The sequence below is a fragment of the Prorops nasuta genome, unplaced genomic scaffold (genome assembly GCF_024137725.1).
Source record: "Prorops nasuta isolate Cenicafe-Biocafe unplaced genomic scaffold, Cenicafe_Pnas_1.2 PNAS00021, whole genome shotgun sequence".
In the NCBI taxonomy this organism is placed as follows: domain Eukaryota; kingdom Metazoa; phylum Arthropoda; class Insecta; order Hymenoptera; family Bethylidae; genus Prorops; species Prorops nasuta.
In genome coordinates, this window is record NW_027116818.1 from 1,807,653 (window position 1) to 1,832,297 (window position 24,645).

A 24,645-nucleotide genomic window follows, 5' to 3' on the forward strand; every position below is an offset into this window, starting at 1 on the left:
TGTCGGCTAGTTGTCTCGTCATGTGGCCATTTTACATTCGAATTTTTCTACGCAAACACAGTGTCGATGACACGGACGATAACAGGCCGCAATATATTTTAAACAAAATTCCACGGGAACGAATAAAAACGAGAACACGACCCCGTACAATGTGAGAGGCTAGTGACCTCTACCTTCTTGACTTGTGTAAGTGTTTGTGTGTGCGGTGCACTGCATGCGCATAATTTATTTCAAATTAATTCGAAATAAATTCAAAACATTTCCGGAATTCATACAAAAATCTTTGCAGAAATAAAGAAATACAAGTTTCTACAAAAAATAACATTCTTGAAGCGAAAATTCCATTTCTATTCGTTCCATTTTTTGGGCTTTTCCCTTTCGCGGAATTTTTCTGCCACGGCTTCAGTCGAACCAATAAGAATCATTCTCGGTTTGACAGCGTCGTCGCGACCGGTATAGTGATTTGTTCTCGTTAGCTCTATTACAAAAGAATTTCTGTACGAAATATCGAGGGCGCTTCATTAAAAGCTTTATCATTGCCAAGAATAAACTCCAATGAATCTTATTATTGCCGTTTTGTTAATTTAACACTGATTCTTGCTGGGGAATGGCTGATGAAACTGCAGTATATTACGCCGGGTGATAGGTTAAATTTTTTGTTTATCTTGGCGCGAGATTTGAACGTGGATTCCATACCAAATGTTTTACCACTGAATTAACGAAGACTAAATATTTTTTTTCTATATACAATGATATCCACAAACATTATAAATTATTGTATATATAGACAAAATTAGGGGAAAGGATAAGGAGAATAATGGTGTACGAGATGCATGAAACTGCATTGGTCTTGTATATTTACAGATTAATCATAATTTCATAATTAATATCGTATAATATATATCAACAAAATAATGCTTTAATTCTTATGTTGCTAATAGAATCTAAAGGCTAAACAGTCAAGATTCATCTAAATGTTGGCTTCCCTTTATCCGCAAATTTCTTTATTCACGGATATCACGACCGATACCTAACAATAAATAAACAAACAAGTACAAATCTATACATTCCACTGATTACGTGGTGGTGATAGTAAAATGGTGACAGTAATGATGATATTAATTGGCTGGTGCGCGGTTGCAATCAACGTAAAGTTTTAATATAAATCTCGTTACCATTATCATTTAGAGTTCTTATCAATGTTAATTATCAATATTTGATTTTTTATTAGTTTGTATATACTTGAAAGATATTTTCGTGTATTATAACAGGAAGATGATTATGCAGTCATGCAGCAAAAATATTTTCCTTTTAAATGGAAATTGTATATCGAAGAACTTTTCTACAAAGGTCTCTTATGCGTACCGATCAAGACACAGCATACCATGGTCAGAAGAGACCATGTTAAAAGTATAAAGGGTCTTTTCGTGAAAATACAAGACCCTTGGATCGTTTTGATATAAAACTATGTAGTAATAAAAATGTTAAAAATCACCAAATATTTTGATTTTTGGAATGATTTCCAGTTTGACCGTTATACACAGATTACATCCTGTATACATACAAGTGTATAGTTGTTATATCGTAGTACGATTATGAGTTACAATGCGGTTATAAAACTATCGACCATACGTTAACTGCAATTCGCACCTTGCATATTGGACACAGAAAGTTTTTAGGATCATAAGTAACGTCGCGTGTCGATTTGTTTGTACAAATGACACGTTTCATCGTTGCTTAAGTATCGCTTTTGGTGATTAGTGATGCATGGGTGTATGTATACTAGTGTGTACACGGTATAAAATATTTCTGCTAGCTACGACACTATCTACATTTTTATGCCCCTCGCTATAACCTCTCACTTTCATCTCGGATTTTGTAACATCTACCAAATAGCACCTATCTGCGTTCTCCAACGCGCGTATTTATTTATTTTTCTTTTGATATACTCTTATAATATTCGACAAGGTTCAACGTAGTATACGCTTCTTCATTTTGCATCCATCGAAGCGCAAACCTGGATTTTTTTAATAGTTACCAAAATGACCTTCGCGGAGCATAAACCGTTTTGATCTTTGCTTTTCAATTTAAGGCTCGACCCTATATTGACTTATGGTCCGAGCATACAAATACAAGAAAAAACAACAAAAAATCTGTAATTGCACTGCCCTTTTTAAAGCGTTATCGCGAGACTTACGACATTGATAACAGAAATATTAGACTTTCGCAAGCAAAGTTACACGCAAGACGAATCAATTTCCACAAGCGAGCAATCTTTCAGTTTCAAATACGAGTTTTAACAGGATTATCAGTCTGATGGTCTCGTTCGAGTGGGATACGACAATCGATAATGTCAATGTTAACAGCTAGACATTTTTGACAAAGCAGTTATTGCACTGTTGTCCCTAATCGCCAACGCTTAATTAACAAATTTTTTGTGATAAACTGCAGGCAGTGAAGGATCTTCAGTGGTGATATTGGTACATCGGGATCGGTCGAATTTTACGGTTAGCAGGATAGCTCGCAGAAATTATCCAAGTCCATTTTTTCTTTATATCCTGAAAGCCCTGACTATGTATCTCTTCGTGGTCAGGGTCAGGGTCATTGTGGTCAGGATGCTAGAGTGGTTCTGTGCCAGGAAGCATGCTGCTGCTGTTGTTGTTGTTGCTGCTGCTGCTGCTGTTGTTGCTGTTTCTTCTGGCTGTAAAAAAGAAATTGAAATTAATATTAAGTACACGTTAAGTTTCCACTGCATATTTTAATAAGTTGGTTTGAAGGTAGGTAGAATGAGCAAAGTTTATACCATGGAAAGACTGTTATAGAACCTAAAAATAGGTTAGTTTTTCAGAGAACTAAAATCCATAGAGTTGGCTTAGCGTGTTGCTGCTCGGTAAACTCTTTCCCCATGCAAAGCGGTATAGAAGGTGCCATTAATCTTCTTTCTACCATAAGCAAAGGACAATCATCCACTTTGAATGCCCGACAAAGTAATCGCTTTTCGACCGATTATTAATTTCATGCAAACGTTCTAACAGTTTTTCTATTATCTCGGCTCATTCCATATTGGTCGTTTCTTATCTTTATTCGCGTCCTGTTGATAAGTGGTTTCCTCTTTCTCCATTCGCGTCATACGCAAAGAAGTTATGTCGTGGAACGAGGAATGCCGTTTCAAGAAAATTCACTCGATTCACCGGTATCCCTCCACCTGTCCTTGTCGTATTTCATTAATGATTCGAGGAATCGAGAGCAAGAGTGAAACAAATAGATGCGCAGTCGTTTGGACAGCAATGGCGGCGCCATTGATTATTCGCCAGTGAATTAATTACGAGTGTGTCAAGTTCTGGCCGTCGCCACACGATATACTGCGTCAAGTTCGGAACTCGAGAACCGCAATGAAACTTCAATTGGCTTAGTCCTAATGAAAAGCTGCAAACAATGAAAACTTTCCTCCGCAGCTTACTCGAGAAATTTTCCTGCTAACTGAGGGTGTTCCGCCATATTGAGTTCTCTTTTTCGCTTAAAAAATTAACAGCCTCGTATGGACAATTAGACAAGTCTCAATGGTTAATTTATTCCGAGTGTAATTTTCTACCTTGCAGATATATATTCGTTTTGCGTCACGGAAAATTATCTTCACTGTGACGCGAGATCGTAACTCGATACAGGTTAGGTTGCGTTCCCACTTCTCAAGTTCTCATCGAAAACAAAATTATCCCTCTCTCGGCTCTCTCTCGTAGCTAGACCGGCTAGACGAGCTCTGTTGAGCAGTCTGAGCTGGTCTGAGCTAGCTCCATCTAGGAAGCTCATTCGTATATACAAATTTTGAGGTTATACGTACAGCAAGTTGGCATTATTTCGAGGCGCAGCAATGTTTTCGTAAGAATTTCTTTCCAACTTTTTAGGATAGTTTCGTACATTTGTGGAAAATTGAATTTTCTTCCAGCTGAATCAGCAGGAAATGAAATATAAACGACGCAGCTGTGTCGCTATTGGCTCTGGGGCAGCAGCATTACTCGTATGAAATATGAATTACCGATGAAAACCAGACAGTCTATGCGTTTTCCAGATGCTCCATGTTTGCCATGATGCGGTCGATTTCTTTAAAAATTGCTATTCGCCGCGTAGGAAAATTACTGCACGACAAGCCAATGTTACGTAAATATGAGCGACGTCGTTTCAAGGTTAGTCAAGCTCGACCTCGACAAACTTGGCGAATTATCGAACCAATTGGGCCGGAGTGGAACTTTTGGAAGAATTTCATATAAGTGAATTATATCCGCCAGTTTTCATTACGTAGCTTCTTTCTGCTACACAGTGCTAGCAAATCAGCTAATTTTACTGCGGACTAAACTTGATTTTTCTGACCCACTCGAATTTAAAAGAGTCTTTGTTTACAGGACTTATAAGGGACACTACTGTGGATTAAACACGGGAGCAAAAAGAGAGCGTCTGCGAAGAAACAATAATTCATGCTAATCCCTTGTCATTCGGATTTATATAAATATATTTATACGATCCCTGCAACTTTTATCAGGTGTTTCGTCACCGCGTTTCATTTGCCAAATGGACCCTCGCTACACGCTCTCGGATTCCTTTCAGGGATTTCTGCAAAAATATATGAAGGGGCAGACACATCTCTGTTTCTCTCTGTCCCTGGCCCCTTCGCAGAGCTTTCTGCATGTAGAAAATTTGAAAATTTCTTGCAAACTATTTTAATATGTGGATCAGCAAGTTATTTAATGAAAAAAATTGTTTGTAATTGAATGACAAATTTCACTATTTTGTTACTGGGAAGATTTTGTCTTTCTCAAGGGCAATTTCATTCCTCCCTCTTTTGTCGGCGTGTCGTACGTTTTTACGATTTCTTTTATTTCCGTCATTTTCCCTTTTGCGCGATCCACTCCCACACGGTTTTTTTTAACTGACTGTTCCCATCTCTGTCGGGCCAATGGGGTTGTAGTACGTTTTGCAACGTGGAGGATCGATCGAGGTGCCTGCGTTGCTTCGCGCAAGCGCAGATCAGTACTGTTCACCGAGTTTCTCGCACACCAACGATTGTCCACAGCCTAATCAGCCCCAAAATGCACGCCAGACTGATTACCAAATTATCGACCTCTTCCCCTTTTACTTTGAAAAATTCTTCAATCTAATTGCGTCATACTAACTTGCTTTTCCTAATTTTAATATGGCAAACCCTAAATTTCACAAAGGGAAAGGTTGGGTATGATTTCAGTTTAAATTTCAAAAACTACATTTGACCATTCGTTTAATTTCAAGGTTGTCTTTGAATTTCTTTCCGCTCCAACAATATTCCAAAATAACTCAAATTCACGCCAGATTCATTATCGAGTTATTCTCCACTTTTTAATTAGAAAAATGTTCCAATTCAATCGCATCATACCGAAGTCGATTTTCCTACTTTCAAAATAGTATAGTATAAAATTCACAACGAAAGAGATTACGAATGATTTCTGAATCACCATAAGACTCCACGTAGATATTTAATTTTAAGGTTAGATTTGATTTTCCCTGTCGAAAAGTATGGTCACCTGCGGTCGTTTATCGCTAGAGGATCTGCATATTGTCCCTTTGTTGGGTGTGGACCGAGATCCCCCCATCTCCCGCAACCAAACAACCTCTATACTGCTATACCCACCGCCTGCACACATGGATCTTGCTAAACTCCCTCTCACACCCCTTCAGAGTGCCCGAACATCAAAGATTTACGAGATACAGCGCCCTCTACCCATCCTATACCGATAACCGCAATTCAATAGAGAATTTTTCGTGTCGGAAAAAAAGTCAACCTCTAGCTTTCTCTTTGCCGCCAATTTGGAAATTTTCAGCTTTTTTAGACTTCGAATCGAGAATGAACGAATAATTTCTGGAGCATTTCTCAGGATGAATCAGATAACGAATATCGACTGTAATTAATTGAGACGACACATTTGGTTGGAGGAGCAAGTTGAAAAAGAGGGGTAATCCGGTAATCCGTGCGACATTAATATGAAATGGCCAGCCCATCGTGGATAATCGAATCCGTCTATGTCTATTCATTCGCGTCCGTCCACGCGCGTCTCTTTCTACTCTGCCCTCAGCGAGATGTATATATACACATATATATATAGTAAGCACACTAGACCTCCAGTATTACTGCACAAAACGCTCATTGTTCCTCCAAGGGAACATCGATCCGCGAGAACGACCGCGTGCTTCTTGCCCGGTCTCGCGCAAATCTTTAAACAGAAACAACACGTGTTTTCCCGGAAAATTCAATTTTCCCAAAACTCATCCATGAGTCTCAAGATTTTTCTCAACTCTATTTCCAACGATATTTTTCCCTGAAAAATTCTAAATTTTTTTATTTCACAATTTTCCTTCGCTCATTCGACACGCAAAACACTTCTACCACCGGAAGTTGTATCTACAAAATTATCCCACGGAAGTGGAGAGATTCGGCAGTGGAAAAAGATGCGCGTGGGAGCGGTAGAAAAATTATTCCGCGACTCGGCTGGATGGAAATTGTCATTCAAGGTCGAATTAGTCGAAAGCGAGTATTTCTAGTGACAGTAGTGATGGGAGTTATCGAGTCGGCCGTGCGCACTGGCGGGGTCACTAGTCCTTTGCCGTAGCTTCCATCGCAATCCGTTTTCTAGCCGGAAGTCGCGCAGTAGATGTGAACGGCCCGTACCGATCGATTTTCCGCTCGCTTCGTGGCAGAAAACTATTCGAGAAAAACTATGGTGAATTCGAATAGCGTAGGATACCGTAAAAAGTGTGTAGTTTTCTTTTTTTAAGTAGAACCTGATAGGATTGGGTAGACAGAAAAATTAGTAATTTCCCGTCAAAATGTGTAGAGAGAAAACTGTCGGAGAAAAACTACAGATCCTTGAAATAACTCGAGATTTCGTGAAAATCTTATTTCTCCATGTTGAGTAGAAATGAATAGAATTGGTCAGACCAGAGAATTGTTTCTTTTTTTTTTCTGGAAAAACGTAATAGAGGGAGACGAGGGCTCTCGAGTGAGGTTGTGTTTACTTATTAATTTCCCGCCAAATTCTGTAGAGCAAGGAGTATATATAGAGAAGGGAGTCGTGTGAGTCTATTGTGAAGGTCGGATTTAACGAGGCGTTTTGTCGAAAAGAGTCGGAGTACGCAGTGGTTGGGTCGGAGGAGCCAGTTGGATGTTGGCGGAGGAGGGAAGGTTTCACTCCGCCGCCGCAGTTGCTTGGGACCATTGACCCGCGATCGCTTGCTTACTTGCTCGCCTGTCCTCGTCACGTTGGCCTCCGACGAGCGTTATGACCGAGAACCAACCAGAACGCCTCGCACCACTGCCCCCACCCACTCCTTCCTATTAGATCCTGCCTTTTCGTTTGCCAACGTGAAATTTTAAACAATAATTATATTTCTTGCTATTTCAGAAATACTCCCCTGCAAAGTCGTCAAATTAAATAAAAAAAACATCCATATTCCCTCAAAAGTTGACAAATTCTGCACATTTCTGTAGTCACGTTTCCTTTTAATTTTTAAAGTATTTTAGGATAGACTTTTGTAAGGTTCGAACTTTGCAATCTTCTTTGAAATACATGCAGAAACGTGAAATGGTCATTGGAATTCCGACGAGTCCGATGGAGAGTCCTACAGGTCGTACATGTTGAATCGCACAAACGCCCACGCCTACCGAGGGGGGGAGGGGGATAAATAATACGAGTGAATGAGGAGAAGAGAGAGTGGAAGGTGAAAAAGGATATACATATATATAGATATGCATTAAGACTTTTTCAATTTGACTGGAAATCCTCGATCTGGATATAATTCGCATTGATCCACGAGGCTCTTGAAGGATATTTATTTCCGATCTCCTAATTAATACAAGGACAAAAGCTATAAAAAAGTTGGAAAATGATTAGCATCTGACAAGAAAAAAAAAACAATTAAAAATCCGTCAACAATGTCACGTGTATCTCTGATGGGAGTGCAAGATATTTCAAGATCTACAGATCAATGGATGGACGAAATTCAAGTTGTTATCAGACGAAAAAAAAATATCGATCTTGTTTACTCAGGTATAGTGGAAAGTGAATGATTATTGAGGTTTGATCGATGCAGGACTGCCGCTGAAATTGCGAAATTTTCCTAATTAATATGGGGAGACGGAAAGACTGGTAAAGTAAGGTTAGTCGTAATTGGTGGTTAATGAGAGAAAGGGGCGTCCAATTACGAGTTAGAAAAACGGCAATTTTAGCGTGCGCCGTTGCATCGGGCTGAAAGCATTCGAATTCCGTGGCACGATCGATGAAATGCCGTTACAGTGGGCCCTCGCGCGATATGCCCCCCCTCCCCCCCTCCCCACGTCCTATGGTTGCCCCTCCCCTTGACGCAAATACCCTCAGCTACTCATTAAAGCCGTCCGTCCGGCAGGCCGTCACACAACAGCATGGGAGAGCAGCATCCTAATGCTATTTGCTCGCTACTTCCATAGAAAGTTTCCACTTCCCTCTTTTCTATATACGCACTATAATGCTGTTAAGCCTCTCAGAAAAACAAAAAATTTTTAAGCCCCTTCCATCCACACTACTCTCCGTCTCTTTCGAAAATCCATCAAACAGATTTTTTCATAACAATAGTTGAATGCAAACAATATTTTCTAAAGAGCAATCCTCTTTCATGAAAAAAAAAAAATAACAAAGATTTATGATTGAAATAATCGATTTTTTTTAATATATACAGTTATCTCTCTCTTCCACAGTTGACCGTCCAACCATTTTTTTATAACACCTGTATAAATAATCCATAGCATGCGTTTGAAAAAAAAAGTTATTTTAAAACGTTCGATTTTTTAGATCTCGTGGTTCAGCATTTTTTGCAGAAATTGTTCTCTGTAAAAAGATTGCGAGATTAAAATATGGTAATTTTTCAATATGAAGGATCAATTTTAGATTATTAATTTTCAGCTTTGTTGATTGGAGGATAGTTTATTGATTATTTTAACACGAGAAACATTAAAATTGGGTGAATATTTTAAAAGATACAGATTTTCAAATTTGAGAGCAATACAATTATTATTCACTCAGTTTTTTCGCAACTTGATATAGTTGTATCTTTGAAAATATTCATTTGATTTTTTGTGTTTTCGATGCTAAAATAATCAATAAAGTATCGTTGGGAAAACATATGTCTTAAGGGGGCTCTCTCTCTCTGTCATTCCGTATCTACTGTACTAGTCAGACATACTTTAACTAAGAAATAAACAAAGTTTTAATTTATAATTCAAGTGATAATACTATAAATCACCAAATAATTCTATAAACAAAATTATTAACGAAAAGAATAGATTTGGAAATCCCGTCAATCATTATTTCAAGAAACCGTTTCAATGAATTTATAAATTATAATTCGATGATTAAAATAACTCCATAAAAAATAAAATTAAATGAAAAATATAATTTTTTTGTAGGAAATATTAAGTTTAAGAAGTACAGATAACAAAATTGCATCCCAAGTAAATAAAAAAGTGTAATACATTTTTTACATTGTCTTTCAACTATTAGTGAGTATTTCAACAGTGTATAAGTCAATTGTAAAGCCAAATTTTGTTTACTTTATATTTAAAATATGTCTGACTAGTGCAGTAGATACGGAACGACTGTGCTGCTTTAAATAATTTAGAAATAAATTGTCCTTGATTTTGAAAAATGACCATTTTTGTATCTCGACGTATTTCACGAAATATCCTGATAAACCTGAACAAATAAACTGAGGGATCTAAAATAATTGCTTTTTTTTAAATCGATTCTAAGCATTATTTAAATATATATTTTATTGAAAAAATATGTGTACGATCAACAGAGGAAGATAAACTGTAATATATATATATATATATATTTATATAAAATTAGGGGAGTGAATGGAAATCCAGCACGTGGAACTATGCGATATTATCTTCCCCTTGGCCTAAATGATATATAGTTCGGGACACGCAAGCTTCTTGCGACCCTCTCTTCAAAATAATTGCCATAATTTGCAGGAATTTTCAGCATTAATAATCAACGATAGTCGAAAGGCGAGCAACGTTTGGTTATTTCGCAAAGCGATTATAGCAAGATTTTCTTTGCAACGTTCGTTTTGTGTTCTCAAAAGGTTGGCTGTTCATACACTGAGAAAAATGTTTCAGCCAATGAACAATTTTTCTCAGTGTAAAGATGAAAGATTAACGAGTCGAAGCGAAGCCGATGTGTCCATGGGCGTTAAGAATTCGAGGTACGTATACATTTATTACGTAACGGCGTTGGATAGAGCAAGCGGGAACGTAGGACGAAAAGCGAAGTCACGACCCAGTTTCACGGTGTACCGATGATGGCCGATCGTGGAACACGCAAGCCTAATTAGACGAGTCGCGATCGCCAATTAACAGTCCCATTTGGACTAGCTGTGAAACACCGTTTTATCCTTCGTGCAATAATATATAATTAAAAGAGCAAACCACCCCATTCTACTTACTAATTTCTCCACAACCCCCGAGGAAAACGAAAAATCTGAAGAACCAATACGATTTTCACAAATTTCTCTAAACTTTTCTTGCGAAGCTCTCTTTATTATCATACGTGGATGATAAAAATAATATAATATATATATGAATTTACTTTTGTGGACCGTTATTAAAATTTTCTTTCGGGACCCCTGTGGCACAGTTTATTAGTGGGAGGGTTATAATTATATGAAATGGTCATTAACGAGCGAAGAATGACCCTGTGGATCATTCTTCGTCAAGAGGTAAAAGAACAATTTAAAAAAGATTCCAAATAATTATTAGAATCATTGAAACGACCTTGGATAATCACCAAGAGAGTTTAACAAGAGAAGCATTTGGAGTCCTACGGAGGATGAGCAGTATTTTCAAGGGTTTTCGATTAAAAATTAAATATCGATCGACTAGTGACGCATCGCCATCAGTCTGGGCTGATTACGTGATAAGCGAGTAACGAGTTCGATCTCATTTAAATATTCAATACTTTAGCCCATCCGCTCGTAAGCTGTCGGGTCGAAGGTGAAGTATGAGCTTCCTTGTCATTGCTAGTCGATATTAAGATGCAAATGTTTGCGATTTACCAACGCACGATACGTGGTCGTCGCTCAATTGCTTTCTTAATTGACGTAGCTTAGAATTCCGTATTGTTCGAGTATGTAGAGCGCCTTACAAAAATAATTAAATGAGAATTTAAGTCATGACAAAGAATAAGATGAGGAGAAGAATGTGTCTCACCTTCCAAATAACGGATGCCAGAGCTGGGAGTCATCCGGTGAATTAGCAGTGGAGCTCACTTCGGATTCTTGCTTCAGCAGACCGCTGCGGACCCTGAGAAGTGGAGAGTATGGATTGGACCTGCGAGAACTGGACAGATCGATAGGTGCAGGCATCAGAGTAACGATGGGCTTGCAACTGAGTTTTGGTTTGTTTTGTGAGCAACTCTTCGTCCCATGATTTCCATAGGGAAGAGTCTTGTTGTTGATCGAATGATTAATTTTTCCCTGCATTTTAATTTTAGGTACTGGACCCTCGCCATGATCCAGAACATGTTGAAGATGTGCCAGAGATATGACCAGTAAATCAGGATCCCGTAATAAATCTGGCCTCGTGAGAGCTTCTGGCAGCCTGAGTTCTGGTCTGGAAACAAGTAGCTTCGGTATTTCCAAGGCAGGAGCTGCTGCCAAAGCTGGTAAGTAGTTCCTGGGAACCAGCAATGGGTCTGGTATCAGATGTCCCGATAATTCGATCAGTTCCCTGAGTTGACTAGCTGGGTCCAAAGCCCGATCGCTGCTACTAGAAGTGGCACATGTTTCCTGCTGCTGATCGATGAGATGCGTCCTCAGTTTCTCGAAAGACCTTTGGTACCCATTGGAGGAAGCTTTGTGCTTGCCCATGGACCATTCCGCTGATAATGGCCTCCTAGGAACTGTCCTATCACCCAGAAATCCACTACTGTGCGCGTCTCCACTGGACATGGGTCTTCCAATCAGCTTGGGATCCGGTAAATGGTACTCCACTCTCTCCTGAAGACCCTTCAAGCTCCTGTGGAGCTTCTCCAATGAGTTATCCTGCAGAAAATCTCTGGATTCCATACGGCTCGGAGACGCCAGGATGCCCTTCAGCGTCAAATCATCTTTGGCATCCTCGGAACAACTCACTGAACAAGGCGGACTTGGTAGTAATCTTTCCAAATACGCCGATGATGGCCTTCTGGACGCTGGAGAACAAGGAATACCACTGGGTTGCGGGGAAACGACGGTTCCCCTTGTCCTGAGTTCTTCCAAAACTTGCTCGTCCAATCCTTCAACGTCCTGGTACCTGCACTTAGCCTGTGCTTCGCTATTCTTATTATAACCAAACCACAAGGAACTATTCTGTAATCTACTGGCCTCGATCTCCTGACTCTTGCTCTTTGATTGGGCTTCACTGCCCCATTGCCTCCATGTCCCATTCGAAGCTCTTGCATCCAATGGAAGCTTTTGGGAATGAGCTTTCTGCCTCCTGAGATCCTCCAATACTTGAGAATCGCAATCATCCTCTTCTTCCAGCTCCATATCCTCATCTTGCTCCTGAGAAAAATCCATTTTAGTTTCTTCCGTCGAGAAAGATTCCAATTTTGTCAGATTAACCGTGCTTTCTGGTGACTCTACCCTGTTTTTTCTTTTTGGAGATATGGATCTACTGGTAAGTGTTCGATTGGGATTCTTGTATCTGTAATTTGGTATGACTATTGAAAGACCAGTAAAATTTTTAGCTGATTCTGGTGGGAAATCTGGCTTTAAGAGTCTTTCCAAGCATTCTGCTTGAGAGTCTGGAGACCTGCTGGAGGAGGAAGCCTTCGAGGATGGTCTAATTGGTACTGAATTTTTTGATTCTGGTGTATGTACCCTTGTAATGGATATGGACAGACCTGGCGTATTCCTCAGAGCATTCAAAATCTTCGAGCTAGCACTTATATCATAATCCTCATGCTCATCGGTTTCCTCCACAGAGTTTCTAAAGGAGTTCAAAAGTTTCGCGCCAATTCCACCAAAACTCGAGTCCTCCATAGGATCATCCTCCTGTTCCAAAAACGCGTCCAGTTTTGATTTAATTCCCTCCACGTTAGACCTAGCAGTTACATGATCACTGCCTGATATAATATTTTGATTGGAATCGTTAAACGAGACATAGATGTCGCTCAAAGATTTCTCTTTTCGCAGGACTAGGTCATCGAGGATTTTTTCTTCAAAAATGTCCACTTTGCCATACTCATCCTCCTCTCTCGATGAGAATTCTGAATCGTCGTAGTTTTGTACTCTCGTCGGACTTGTTTTGTCCAAGCACGTTCTAAGCTTCGAAGGTACGGTGTCGTTATTAATAACCTTAGGCTGGCCAGCTTCGCGTAGATCCAGCTCGAACGTTCCAATGGATGGAATGGAAGTGGGCAAATCCGGACTGGGCGTATCGGTGGCCAGAACAGGCGAGGCTGTGTTTATCATGCTGAGCATATCAATGCCGTCCTTATTACCATCCAAACCTTTCTCCATCCTAATCCGTTCTTGCTCCTCCCCTAACCCGGTCTGCTCCTTCACTCGCTGTACACTCTCCGGTAGCTGGGACAAGTGTAGTTGTTCCAGAACAACTCTAGGTTGAAACAATTTGTCCTTTTGCAGGCTCTCCAAGCTGCTTTTCCTCAAGTGATCCCTTACCTCCTCCGTCTCTCCATCCTCTCCCTCTTCTTCCTCCTCCTCCTCCTCCTCCTCCTCCTCTTGAGACCCTCCATTTTCACTACCCCAATTAGAATTCACCTCTTTCCTCGTCAAAAGCCCATTGGACCTTTCACAATTAGACTTTTCCACAGACTTCCCATGCTTGGTCCTCTCTGGTATCCTAGCATCATATTTATCTCCAATCTTGGAGTTATTATTTTCCAAAGACTTCCCATGATCTATCCGTACCCTCTTTTTCGCCACCGACTCTTCGCCATTTTCTTTTTCCTCCATACAAGATTTTCTCTTTTCCACCACAGCTCCTACTTCGGTTGAATACAAGTTGGATGCTGTTCTCGGTATCGAACGCCATCCCTGGGCAGTCTTGGTCAGTTTTATTCGATTCCTTTTATCGTAATCCTCGCACCTAACCTCAACTATCCGCTGCTCCCTCTGGGAAGCCCACAGAAAAATAGGATTGACCTTTGGTCTTTTCTCCTCCGGCTCTTCGCGAGTTTCAACTTCCGGTCTCGAATGTTGTTTCTCATGGTGGTGATGGTGGTGGTGATGATGGTGATGATGATGATGATGATGTTGGTTGTGGTGGCGTCTTTGACGTCGGGGCACTGTGCCCCGATCAGGGGCGCCACTCATCACTCCATTCAACGCCAGGGGAGTTCTCCGCCACTTTCTTGACAGCAGAACCTCCAGACCGCCGGAACCTGCAAGAATACACAAGTTTAGACCAAAAACTGAACTAACTACTCACCAACGTCCATGGTTCTCCGCTCCTTACTGGGGCACGCAATTTTCCAGCAACTTCTAGCTTCTTCTAGACCACCAATCGATTTCGTTCATCCTGATGCCAAGCGTTCTCTGTGCACCAAAACGTCACTTATTTTCGAACTAACGCGGCAGAACTGATTTGGCATTGCACAGAATGTGCTTAGAATCTTTGATAGGTTTGACGCAAGTTGAAGGTTGCGATTTGCCCACTAGACAGTTGTATTGAACTGTCCGAAGTCAACGAGAAATATTCAGATTGCTCAAACACGAATAGAGTGGCTTCTTCGAAGACGCATTCTAAGGCTATTTGTCAGTGTTTTCGTTTCTTTCAACGTTTGACCTTGAACAGGACTGTCAGAGAATCGTCACGGATGACATAACAGTGGATAGTCGCGGGTTACATGCCGTTACGCGCGGAGTCACTGCCTGGGAGCTACTGGCTCGACTCCTCCTCGTTTTCCTCTCCTCCCCCACCACCGACCTCCTCAATCCCCCCTACCTCCATACGACTCCCACCCAGGGCCGTACACTTTCCGCAGGCCCTGTGCCTTTCTCTATTTTCCACACAATTTCGATTCGCAACTTTATGGAAAAATTATCTAATTTTTATTCATTTTTCGAGTAGCTATAATATTATTTTTAATAATTGGTCAATGTATATGTGAAAAGTAGGAATAAGGAACATGGAAGGGTCAAGTGTACGATTTCACTGATTGTACAAAATATAGTGCATAGGGAGAATAATATTTTAGTAGAGATACATACAGCGGAGTTGCGGGCTCTGTTTCTAGAAGGGTCGGTGATGGTGATTTCCCCACTTCGCTGACCTAGCAAAAGCGGGAGGGAGGTGGGAGGAGAGGGTGAAAACGTGATGCGCCGGAGAAACCGGGAATCAGAGCGAGAAGGTAAACAAGTAACAGAGGGAGATGGCTATAGAGTGAGGGAGAGAAATGAAGAGAGATAAGTGGGTTGGTTATGGGAGAAAACAGATAGGAGAGAAAGAGACGGAGAATTATAAGTGAAAAAGGGAAATTTGCAAACTGCGGATAAAGAAAGATGGCGAATCAGAGTGGTGTTGGCTGAATTCTGGAGGGGGCATATCAGTCAAAGCAGATACAGATATGTACTGCAGGACTCTCTATACAATTATTATACTCACTCAGTGTACCATATAAATTTCCAATTTCGTCCATGTCAATAATCCCATCCTGTAATCTGGAAAACCTGATAAAGCTAATCCAATTTACCGAAAAAGACCAGATCCATTGATGCGCGCAGGAGTCAAGATAAAATTGCTCTCGTATTGGATGAAATTTGCGATGTTAAAATTAGACCTTTAGCGTTTTCAGCATCAATCTACGGATTATTTTTAGCACAACCGCTCCTGTGTGTAAACAAACAGCTAAGTAGGTTGTCGCGGGAACTCACCTCCAGCGAACCCTACACTGTCATCATAGTGAATTGAGCGAGAAGAGGAAAACAGTAGAGGGGGAAAGATTTATTATTGAAACATTCGTGGAAAATTTTCTGCTCTCTACTTTCTATTATTTATAATGGCTTATGATTATGTTTTAATAATTCATCAGTATTTTTTTTTATTAACAAAATAATTTAATAAATTAACGTGTTTTGTATATTGTCTTATATATTATTGTTTCTAGGTATGTTCTGGTTATACTGGAATATACGGGTAACGATTGGCCTTTGACCATATTGTTTTCATATATACATCTCTTGGCAATGATTTGAAGATATTTGAAAGTTGAAACTGAACAAGGTTATGTTCAATGTCATTCACCGGAAGTACGAATGTTCCAGAAGAGAATTTTAGTTCGATACACTGTATTTATTGTTAAAAGGAATAGGGAAATCATTCTGGAAAATTGATAATAATGTCAATTATCTACAATTGCTATGTTCGCTAGGAAAGGTAATTTTACCTGCCTTACCAACAGCTGGGAGTGATATACTTTCGACGCTTTTTACCAGAGGGTGCACACCTTAAATAATATATATATGTAATCACACGGCTCAAATTATTCAATAAAGAAAATATTAAGTTATAATATAAAAATATATTTATAGTTAGCTATACATCATAACTTTACGATCAGATTTCATTATTGACTGAATTAAAAGGGCATGAAGATTGAAGAATTTTGCCATGATTGAATATTGCATTGTAAGGTATATAGATTATAATTTTTCGAGAAAAATGAATCAGTCTCTTCGGCATTTAGAATACTCTTTTTCAGTTTCAATACATTAAATCAAAGGAAGTCTCCGCTTCTGACTGGGGAAAGTCACGTATATCTTGCTTAAAAACGTCGTTAATCTCGCGTCTGTGCTACAAATCCCAGATCGTTTGCTTAACCCACGCTTGATGATCACGTCATTGGATTTTCGCTAAGAAGCGTCATCATTGACATTCATTACGCCAGATAATGTTTATACCAATTCTATAATTAAACGTAACCCGACTTATCCTCCTTCTCACTTCCTAATCTTGCAGAACAGAATTTTAAAAATTTGTTTCTTGTTCTAAAAGTATAAAATCCAAGATGGCGTCGGAGCCTAGAGTTCCTTTGACCGAGGAAATAGTTCAGAGTAAACGATCGAGTTTAAATTTACGATTTGTAGTGTTGGTTGGAATCCATAGTCGATGACTAAGATTTTATTTATTATTTCAGATAGATTCGAATCAATATTATCCGTTATCCGGAGAAACCTTTGACAAATCGTCGGCCATATTAGATTTTCATCATCTGTTAAAATCAAATGAAAACGTTCCTAGTTGAAGGGGATTTATTAGGTAATTGTATAACCAATTTGTGCCATTCCAATGAATCGATCAATACTAAATAATATCAATATCATCGAGAATTAATCGCTAATTCCGTAAACCGTATCTTCGAGGTGAGAGACTGCAAGAGCCGTCATAAATTTGAATGCTCGACAGATCAAATTAGCACTCAGCTAAAATGAAAGGGTATAGCGAGTTTCACAGACGTCACACCATTATACGACCATCCAAAGAAGATGGAACAGCACACACGACTAAAAAGTCAACTTTTTAGTCATGTGTGCGGTTAGAGTATAATCAACAAGATGCTAGACGTGGACGCAGCCAGACTCGTCTGAAATCTTGACGTCGTTGAAAAACGTCATGAAATCTAACCGTGATGTCACGGATGCGCAAAGGAAAATTAAAAATAGCGCACCCCGTTGAAGATGCAAAAAATTTGACGAGGAAATCGCAAGTAAAGCGAATCCGGTTTTAAGGTGTAAACTGGATCTGTGTATCTCGTATGCTGTTTTTCTTGTATCCGCAGAGACTTTATATATGCATGTATATGGTATATAGCACAGCGCAACGTCATTGAACGTAAATTTTATCAGCTCTGATAATCGTTTCTCGTGATCGTGGCGTTCCTTCCCACTATTGATTACATTTATGTAATAGAAAAATATTTTCACAGTAAATAAATCACCATTATAACTCGATAAAATCGAATATCAGAAATTGAATCACTTCCTTCCCGTTCGATTTTTAGTAAAACACTGTCGATTCATGTTTTCACTGTTTACACTATACTGTTACAACTTTTTTATTTTTAAAGTACTCTAATACCAGAAGTATGGTGGATATTCGATCGACTTGAAACAACAAAATGAAAATAGAAATCCACTCTTTTCTTCCGTGCACGTCCGGCCCTACCTTAGTTTACAATCCATTTCAAAATCTAGATCATCGCCGGATTACGCACGATGTATTTTCCAAAATCGATCCCTGAACACTCACTTTTCTCAGAATTTCTCTATCCGGCGCATTTTAGCTTAAGCAACGAGCCGCTATTTTTTCAGTTGACAATCTTGCGTTATTACGCCATTGAGGCAGACACTAAAATTCAATAAATCAAGCACCAGCTCCACGCGCACTTAACCAAATGTCACCGAGGCTCGGTAGAGTCTTTTACCAAGTTATAAAAGTAAGCTATATATGTAAATGTAAATAAAGGTATAATAATGATATACAAGAAAAATTAGCAAATCATTTTAATATCACGTATATACCACTTACGATTCCACTTATTAAGAAAGAAATGAAATAAGAGTAAGATTAAAAACTTGTGGAAAATATAGGGGAAAGGTGAAAAAACGGCTGGAATAATTTAAAAAAGAAGTGGAAGATGGCGCGAGGGTAGTTTTGGGGGGAAAAGAAGGAAGGAAGGAAGGGGGATCGCGGGTCAGGAGAGAGTAGAAATTCCGAAGTTGGATACTTGGATGTAGCAGTTAGCCGGGACGGACGAGGATTGGTTAGGATTAGTTAGGAATTGGCCGGCGATAATAAAGTTTCGCATCCGGCGCGCAGAGCTCTCAGTCTGAGTCGACGCTCCGAGCGACGCCGATCGACGTACAACGCGTGACACGTGACACTATTCGCAGTCACTTGCCGGTCATTTTTCTTCATCCCGACCGGTGTCGTTAATTTCGCTCCTCCTTCCTTCATTGACGATTCCCTCTCGTTTCTCTAATCCAACGCATTCCTGCCGATTAGCTGTGCGATTGACGCCTGAATTCGCCGCGCGCTCTTCCTGCGTCAAATAAGATAAACCTTCTCCCCCTGCTTAACTTCAGTTCCTCTTCTTGTACACCCGCAGTTTAAGACAAAAGTACGAACGTGATCAACGCATTCTACACCAAACTCTTCTCAGCTTCAATCTTCCAATAACTCAAACCTTCTCGATAGTCCCTTCTATGTTTATCCTCGCCACCTCTTTTCCTCGTAAATCCCAAACGACTGGTAAAAAAGTGATTTACGACTAGATTCCGGCTAAACCTGAAATTCGCTGCCGAGCCTCGCAGGAAATTTTTATTGTTTACCGGAATTTCCAGTTAGACTCGCGTACACTCTGCCGTGCTAAACTGCTGTTGCTGCTGCTGCTGTTATTGTGCTTTTTTCGGCGAAGGTTCGCTGGAATTCTAAAAAGCGAGTTTCCTATGAATGGTAATATTCCTTTTGTTGCATAATGGTTTGTTTGCCTACTGTCTACTTAACTCTAGAGGCGCATTTAAAGAAATTCAATTCCTATTTGCGAGTCTCCTCTTCAACTGTATTCGATCAATTGTTTACTCAGCTAATTGTTTTTCCAGGTATTGGAACCGCTATTTCTTTATTCATTATTCCAAATTACCAAAATAATTATCTTCATCTTTCTCTCTATCACTGAGTGTAATACTGATTTTTTCACGAGCTTATCAAGAGTCCAATTTCATTCACTTATTCAATTAATTAATAATGCTTATATTAAAATTAAGTTTTTTATTGTTAATTTAAATAATGTAAAAAGTTTGCACAGTAGATCGTTTTTTCATTATTTTCTTACTATTATAAACGTTTTTTCCTTTGCGAGCCTGTTTCTGAAGACGGACCATCAATCAGGTTTGGAAATTTTGACTTTTAATGATTTTGACGATGCGCGTGCGATGATTTCATTGATAAAATAGCGGTAATTTCCCCTCCCTTGTGCCCATTAACTATACTTCGAGAACGCTAACAATGTTGAAAGGATTCTTCTAATAGAACGAACAAGATCAAGAAAATTTTTCCAAAAGTAACAAAAAATACAACCAACTTAAAATCATTCCTAATCACCAAATCATTATCAAATTTTTCCATTTTATCTTATTTTCACCTTTTATCTCCCCACTCCTATCTTACGTCTCTATATATATATATGCCACATTTTTTCTCCATGATGCCTCCATTCCCATATTATCGACTCATCCAGTTTTGATGAGTCCAATGATTTCATTCATTTTAATAGATTTTGTTCACTTTTTCAGTACGAGCCTTGGTCAAATTGGAGGAACAAATTAAGAGAAATTCCAAAGTGATTGGACAGTGCCTTTCTCGATTCTGACCACTCATTCAACGACTGCACTCATCATCCTTCCACCGGAAGTTAAAATTCGTGTAGGGCAAATAGGTGCACAACCTGAAACAAACTTAGAGAGGAAGAAAGATTTCACCTGGATTTGCAAGAAAAATTGGAAAATCTTGAAGAGAACTTATTGCAATTCTTTTCTGAAATTTATTCTTCAAGCAACCTCTGCATTTTTCCATTCTTCCAACGGAAGTTGGGACAAAGAAATGGCAATGATTCATGAAGAAAAGAAGAAGGCCACTTCCGGTAACCATCGACCGATTAGTCGACCAAAACAACGAAATTTCGGCGCGTGACGAGCAGAAGTAAAACAACGAGAAGCAACAACCTCATTTTCCTTGGACAATCATTCCTTCTGCCGATTTTTTCCTCGAAGAAAAAAATGTTAAACGCGCGGCTGATAAGTTTTTATCTCATCCTTCATCTATCCAGCAGCCATCTTGCTGCCTTGGATAATGGATCGCCAATCGTACATGAAATTCCAATGGTGTGTAAAGCCACTTGAACATTATTTCCAGCGCTATCTGTCGAGATAGCGTTAATTGATTTGCCTCGTTAAGTCTACAACGTAATTTTTGCTCGTTTGTTTTTTTTTTAATTTTCTCCATCTCTGTTTTGCGGTACTCAATAACTGGAAAATCTTTATATTAATCGAGACATTCTCCACTTATTGAAATGAAAATAATAAATCTATTGTATTGATCGGTTTAATCTTATCAGGAATGTTAAAACTAGTGTATTATTATTAGAAAATTATTTGACACTAAAAAATTATGGGTACTTCTATCGCGGTCAAATCTTCTGATTAAGGACGATAAAAAGTAGTCGCAAAGGGGGCTGGGCTCAAGGTACGGTTTAAGGGTGGAGACCCCTGCAACGCGAATTCGATTTTACAGTGAAACGTATGTACGTCCAGCGTCCTCGGTATATTTATAGAACTTTAAGTTGCTATCGATTCTCGCGGCACTCGCTTTTTCGTTGAAACTATCCAGATAACACGATAGTCTCCAGGTCTCTCCATGAAGCCCTGGTGAAACTTGATTACTTTAAATAGATTTCTAAAATTAATTGAAAAAGGCAGGGACACAAGTAGAAGATTACGATGTTAGAAGTAAAAAAATAATAATGAGAAAGAAAACAAGAAATAATTAATATTTATTTTTACAGCAAAATGAAACAGTAGTACCCGACCAGTACAAGAATCTTCCTCTAGTTGCAAAATGTTGTTCATTGAATGAAGTACTGGTTAAGGGAGCAACAGGCACTATTTGCTTGGAGAGTAATTCGACAACAGCCTTCTCACCTCTCTTCAGTGACTTCAACAAAACTGGAGTCTTGACACCTGGGGATGAGAAGCATATATTCGTGGCTATCATTGGGGATCCTTGCAATAACAAAAGGTAACTTAAAAAAAGAAAGAAACAAATGATTTTTCCTTGTTTTCTACTACTAACTTGAAATAAAACAATCAGGTACATGCTTTCTCCAGAAGATTCCAGTGATGATGAATATTATTTATTGCTAAATGGATCCATATTTGCACCTCATCATGCTCCATTGATGCTCACACCAGGAGTGGATTATTGTATGGAAATAATCCCAGATTTAGGCTTAAGAGCATTAGTTTGCTTCCCTAAAGGTAAGTGCATTAAAATGTTTTTCTGTCGTTGTAAGATAAATTTCTAAATATATAGTTAACTCTGTGAAATACATTTTTAGATGTTGGAGTCGCAGTAGCCGATTCCAGGATTACCCTGTATGCTTGTGGACTCCTGATATCAGTGCCATTTTTAATTTTAACTATAGCAGCTTACTGCATCACTCCTAAACTAAGAGACGTTCATGGAAAAGCTCTTTGCTATTATTGTGCCTGTCTAGCAGTAGCTTTTACTACTTTGGCAATAGTTCAACTTGCCAGTGATAAATTGTCTGATCAATTTTGCATTTGCATAGGTAAGTATCAATGATTATTTTTCAAGAAACGATAAAATCGAAGAAATAATATCCATTTACTTTTAGCATTTATCATCCAATTCTCATTCGTCACGTGTTTTTTTTGGTTGAATGTGATGTGCGTTGAGACCTGGCTATCGGTTCGTAACCACGTTTTGAGCCACGATGAACGATCCAGTAGAACTTACAGGAGAATAGATCCAGGAAAACTATTCTGTTACTACTCCATATGGGCCTGGGGTCCCTCAGCTTTACTAGTCATTATATCAATGATCATGGACCTCAGTCCAACTATACCCATGACGTATGTCAAGCCAAATTTTGGAAGTGAAAGATGCTGGTTCAAATGTAAGTTATGTAAATACTGTTATCTGAATTGATTTCGATATTGTACTTTCACTCGCCAATCAATTCATTCGCTCTACACCCTGCATTGAATTTACATTAAATTATGAAACTGTTTAATTTTAGCGGACGAAGAAGCAATGCCTTATTTCTATGTGCCAGTTGGTTTATTATTGTTGTGCAATATGATTCTGTTTACTATGACAGCAATCAAGATAACGAAGTACCAACAAGAATTAGCATTGCGACGTTTGGCAAGATATCAGGAATCAGATAGGGAAGATCAGAGAATTTTTAGGAGATTGAAGAGAACATTTTTAGTATGTTTGGTTTTGTTCTTTTTGATGGGTCTTAATTGGTCCATGGAACTCATATCTTGGTGGGCTGGTGGGGATCCTCTGGACTGGTCTGCATTTGACCTTGTGAACGCCCTTCAAGGAGTTTTGGTTTTTGGCCTCTTTGTACTCAGAAAGCCACCAAGAGACTTCATTTGGCAACAGATTCAGCAGTTTCGTGGCATCCATGTTGCTGAACCTGGACTCGGCAGTATGGACGTCAGTCTCTTACCCCTAAATGGTGATGTCACGGATTCAACTAGACAAATCATTATTGCCTGAAGAAATCGTGCTTAGCGGTACCGTTATCAGTCTTTTAGCCTTGGATAATGACGCGACAGGTGCAGTTAATCTGTCAATAGGTATATGGTATTTCCTCATCAAAGCTACCAGTAATTACTCTTTTACAGCCAATTTGAACCAATAAATAATCTAGTATCACATGTATATACACGAGATCCGTTGTTGTTCTTTGGCTCTGAAAGGGAAATTACTGACAGCTTGGAACTCCTAAGCATCTCAGACACTGATGCAACGTTGCAGCCAGTACAATTCGTGGCAATCATTTACAAGTATTAGCGCTTGTCGTTGATATTTATTGAAAAATAAATCGGAATTAATAAATAGTTTATATTATATAATACAATGTAAATGCGCTGTGTCCACAGCATTCCATACGCCTGTTGATAGATCAACTAAATCATTGTCTAAAGACTCTTTGAGAAACGTACCTGAAGAACATATCTTTTTATCTCTTTACACTTGGGATATAGGCACTGTATATTTACACCGCGATAAATGGCGACCGTGTAAAGGATTGAAAGCCTTGAATAATCTTTGACATCTTGTTCTAACAGGCTACACCTAATATTTAAATCGAGAACGCTCTATACATTTATTTATATACGTCTTATTTTAATACGTTGAACGTTACGGGGGCTTCAGAGACCTCCGTTAAATAAATTTATTAAACATGTGTGTGTGATTAAACCCCCTAACTTATTTCTTATATAATATATTTAAATACTACGTATAGAAGGATAAAAAGTTCATCTTGTTGCCTCATTCAATCCCTATGTAAAATAGCCTGCATTCAACGTGTTAAGAACAAAGCTGAAAATATTTAGAACGTGGTATTTCTAACGATTCTTCATGGATTGCGTAAAACGAAGTCGTCGTATTCTTTTTAAAGACTAATGAAAATTTCAGTTTGAAGCTGTATAATTTTTGGAAAAGGTTTCGCCTAAAATAACGAGAGATCAATTTTCATTTTCTTCCAAAAGCCGACCTGTCTAAAGTCTGACATTTCGAAGGCCAGAAGCGTTAATATGGATAAATGGTGCTGCATACAATTAATGGCCACTTTTCCTCCAAGTCTTTAATCTATGTTAATTATTCTCAGTACATTTAAGACTCGATCATTATATAAATACATTTTTTCTCATACTGGCAATAATGCTTCCAGCATAACTGCTGCAAATCAAAGCCCAACGAATTTATTTCAAGGTGATAATTAACGATAATAATTTATGAAAAGCTATAAATATTTTTTATGA

General features: G+C 38.9%; 2 protein-coding genes across 3 annotated transcripts; one reads left to right on the top strand and one right to left on the bottom strand.

The window, feature by feature from the left end:
* Positions 1–830: 830 nt before the first annotated feature.
* LOC136780991 (uncharacterized) lies at positions 831–15,951 on the bottom strand. Of its 2 annotated transcripts, none has more exons than XM_066739625.1 (3): positions 15,668–15,951; positions 11,267–14,444; positions 831–2,701 (listed from the first exon to the last, which is right to left on the bottom strand). In XM_066739625.1, the coding sequence occupies exons 1-3, from the start codon at positions 15,699–15,701 to the stop codon at positions 2,611–2,613; spliced, it is 3,303 nt and encodes a 1,100-aa protein (XP_066595722.1). In that variant the 5' UTR covers positions 15,702–15,951; the 3' UTR covers positions 831–2,610. The 2 variants fall into 2 exon arrangements, with proteins under 2 accessions (XP_066595722.1, XP_066595723.1); XM_066739626.1 differs by lacking the exon at positions 15,668–15,951 and adding an exon at positions 14,519–14,931.
* Positions 15,952–18,833: 2,882 nt separating this feature from the next.
* Positions 18,834–24,065, top strand: LOC136780864 (G-protein coupled receptor Mth2-like). The gene is made up of 7 exons (XM_066739426.1): positions 18,834–19,516; positions 20,356–20,943; positions 21,624–21,856; positions 21,929–22,095; positions 22,176–22,409; positions 22,476–22,757; positions 22,881–24,065. The coding sequence occupies exons 2-7, from the start codon at positions 20,839–20,841 to the stop codon at positions 23,369–23,371; spliced, it is 1,512 nt and encodes a 503-aa protein (XP_066595523.1). The 5' UTR covers positions 18,834–19,516; positions 20,356–20,838; the 3' UTR covers positions 23,372–24,065.
* Positions 24,066–24,645: the final 580 nt, after the last annotated feature.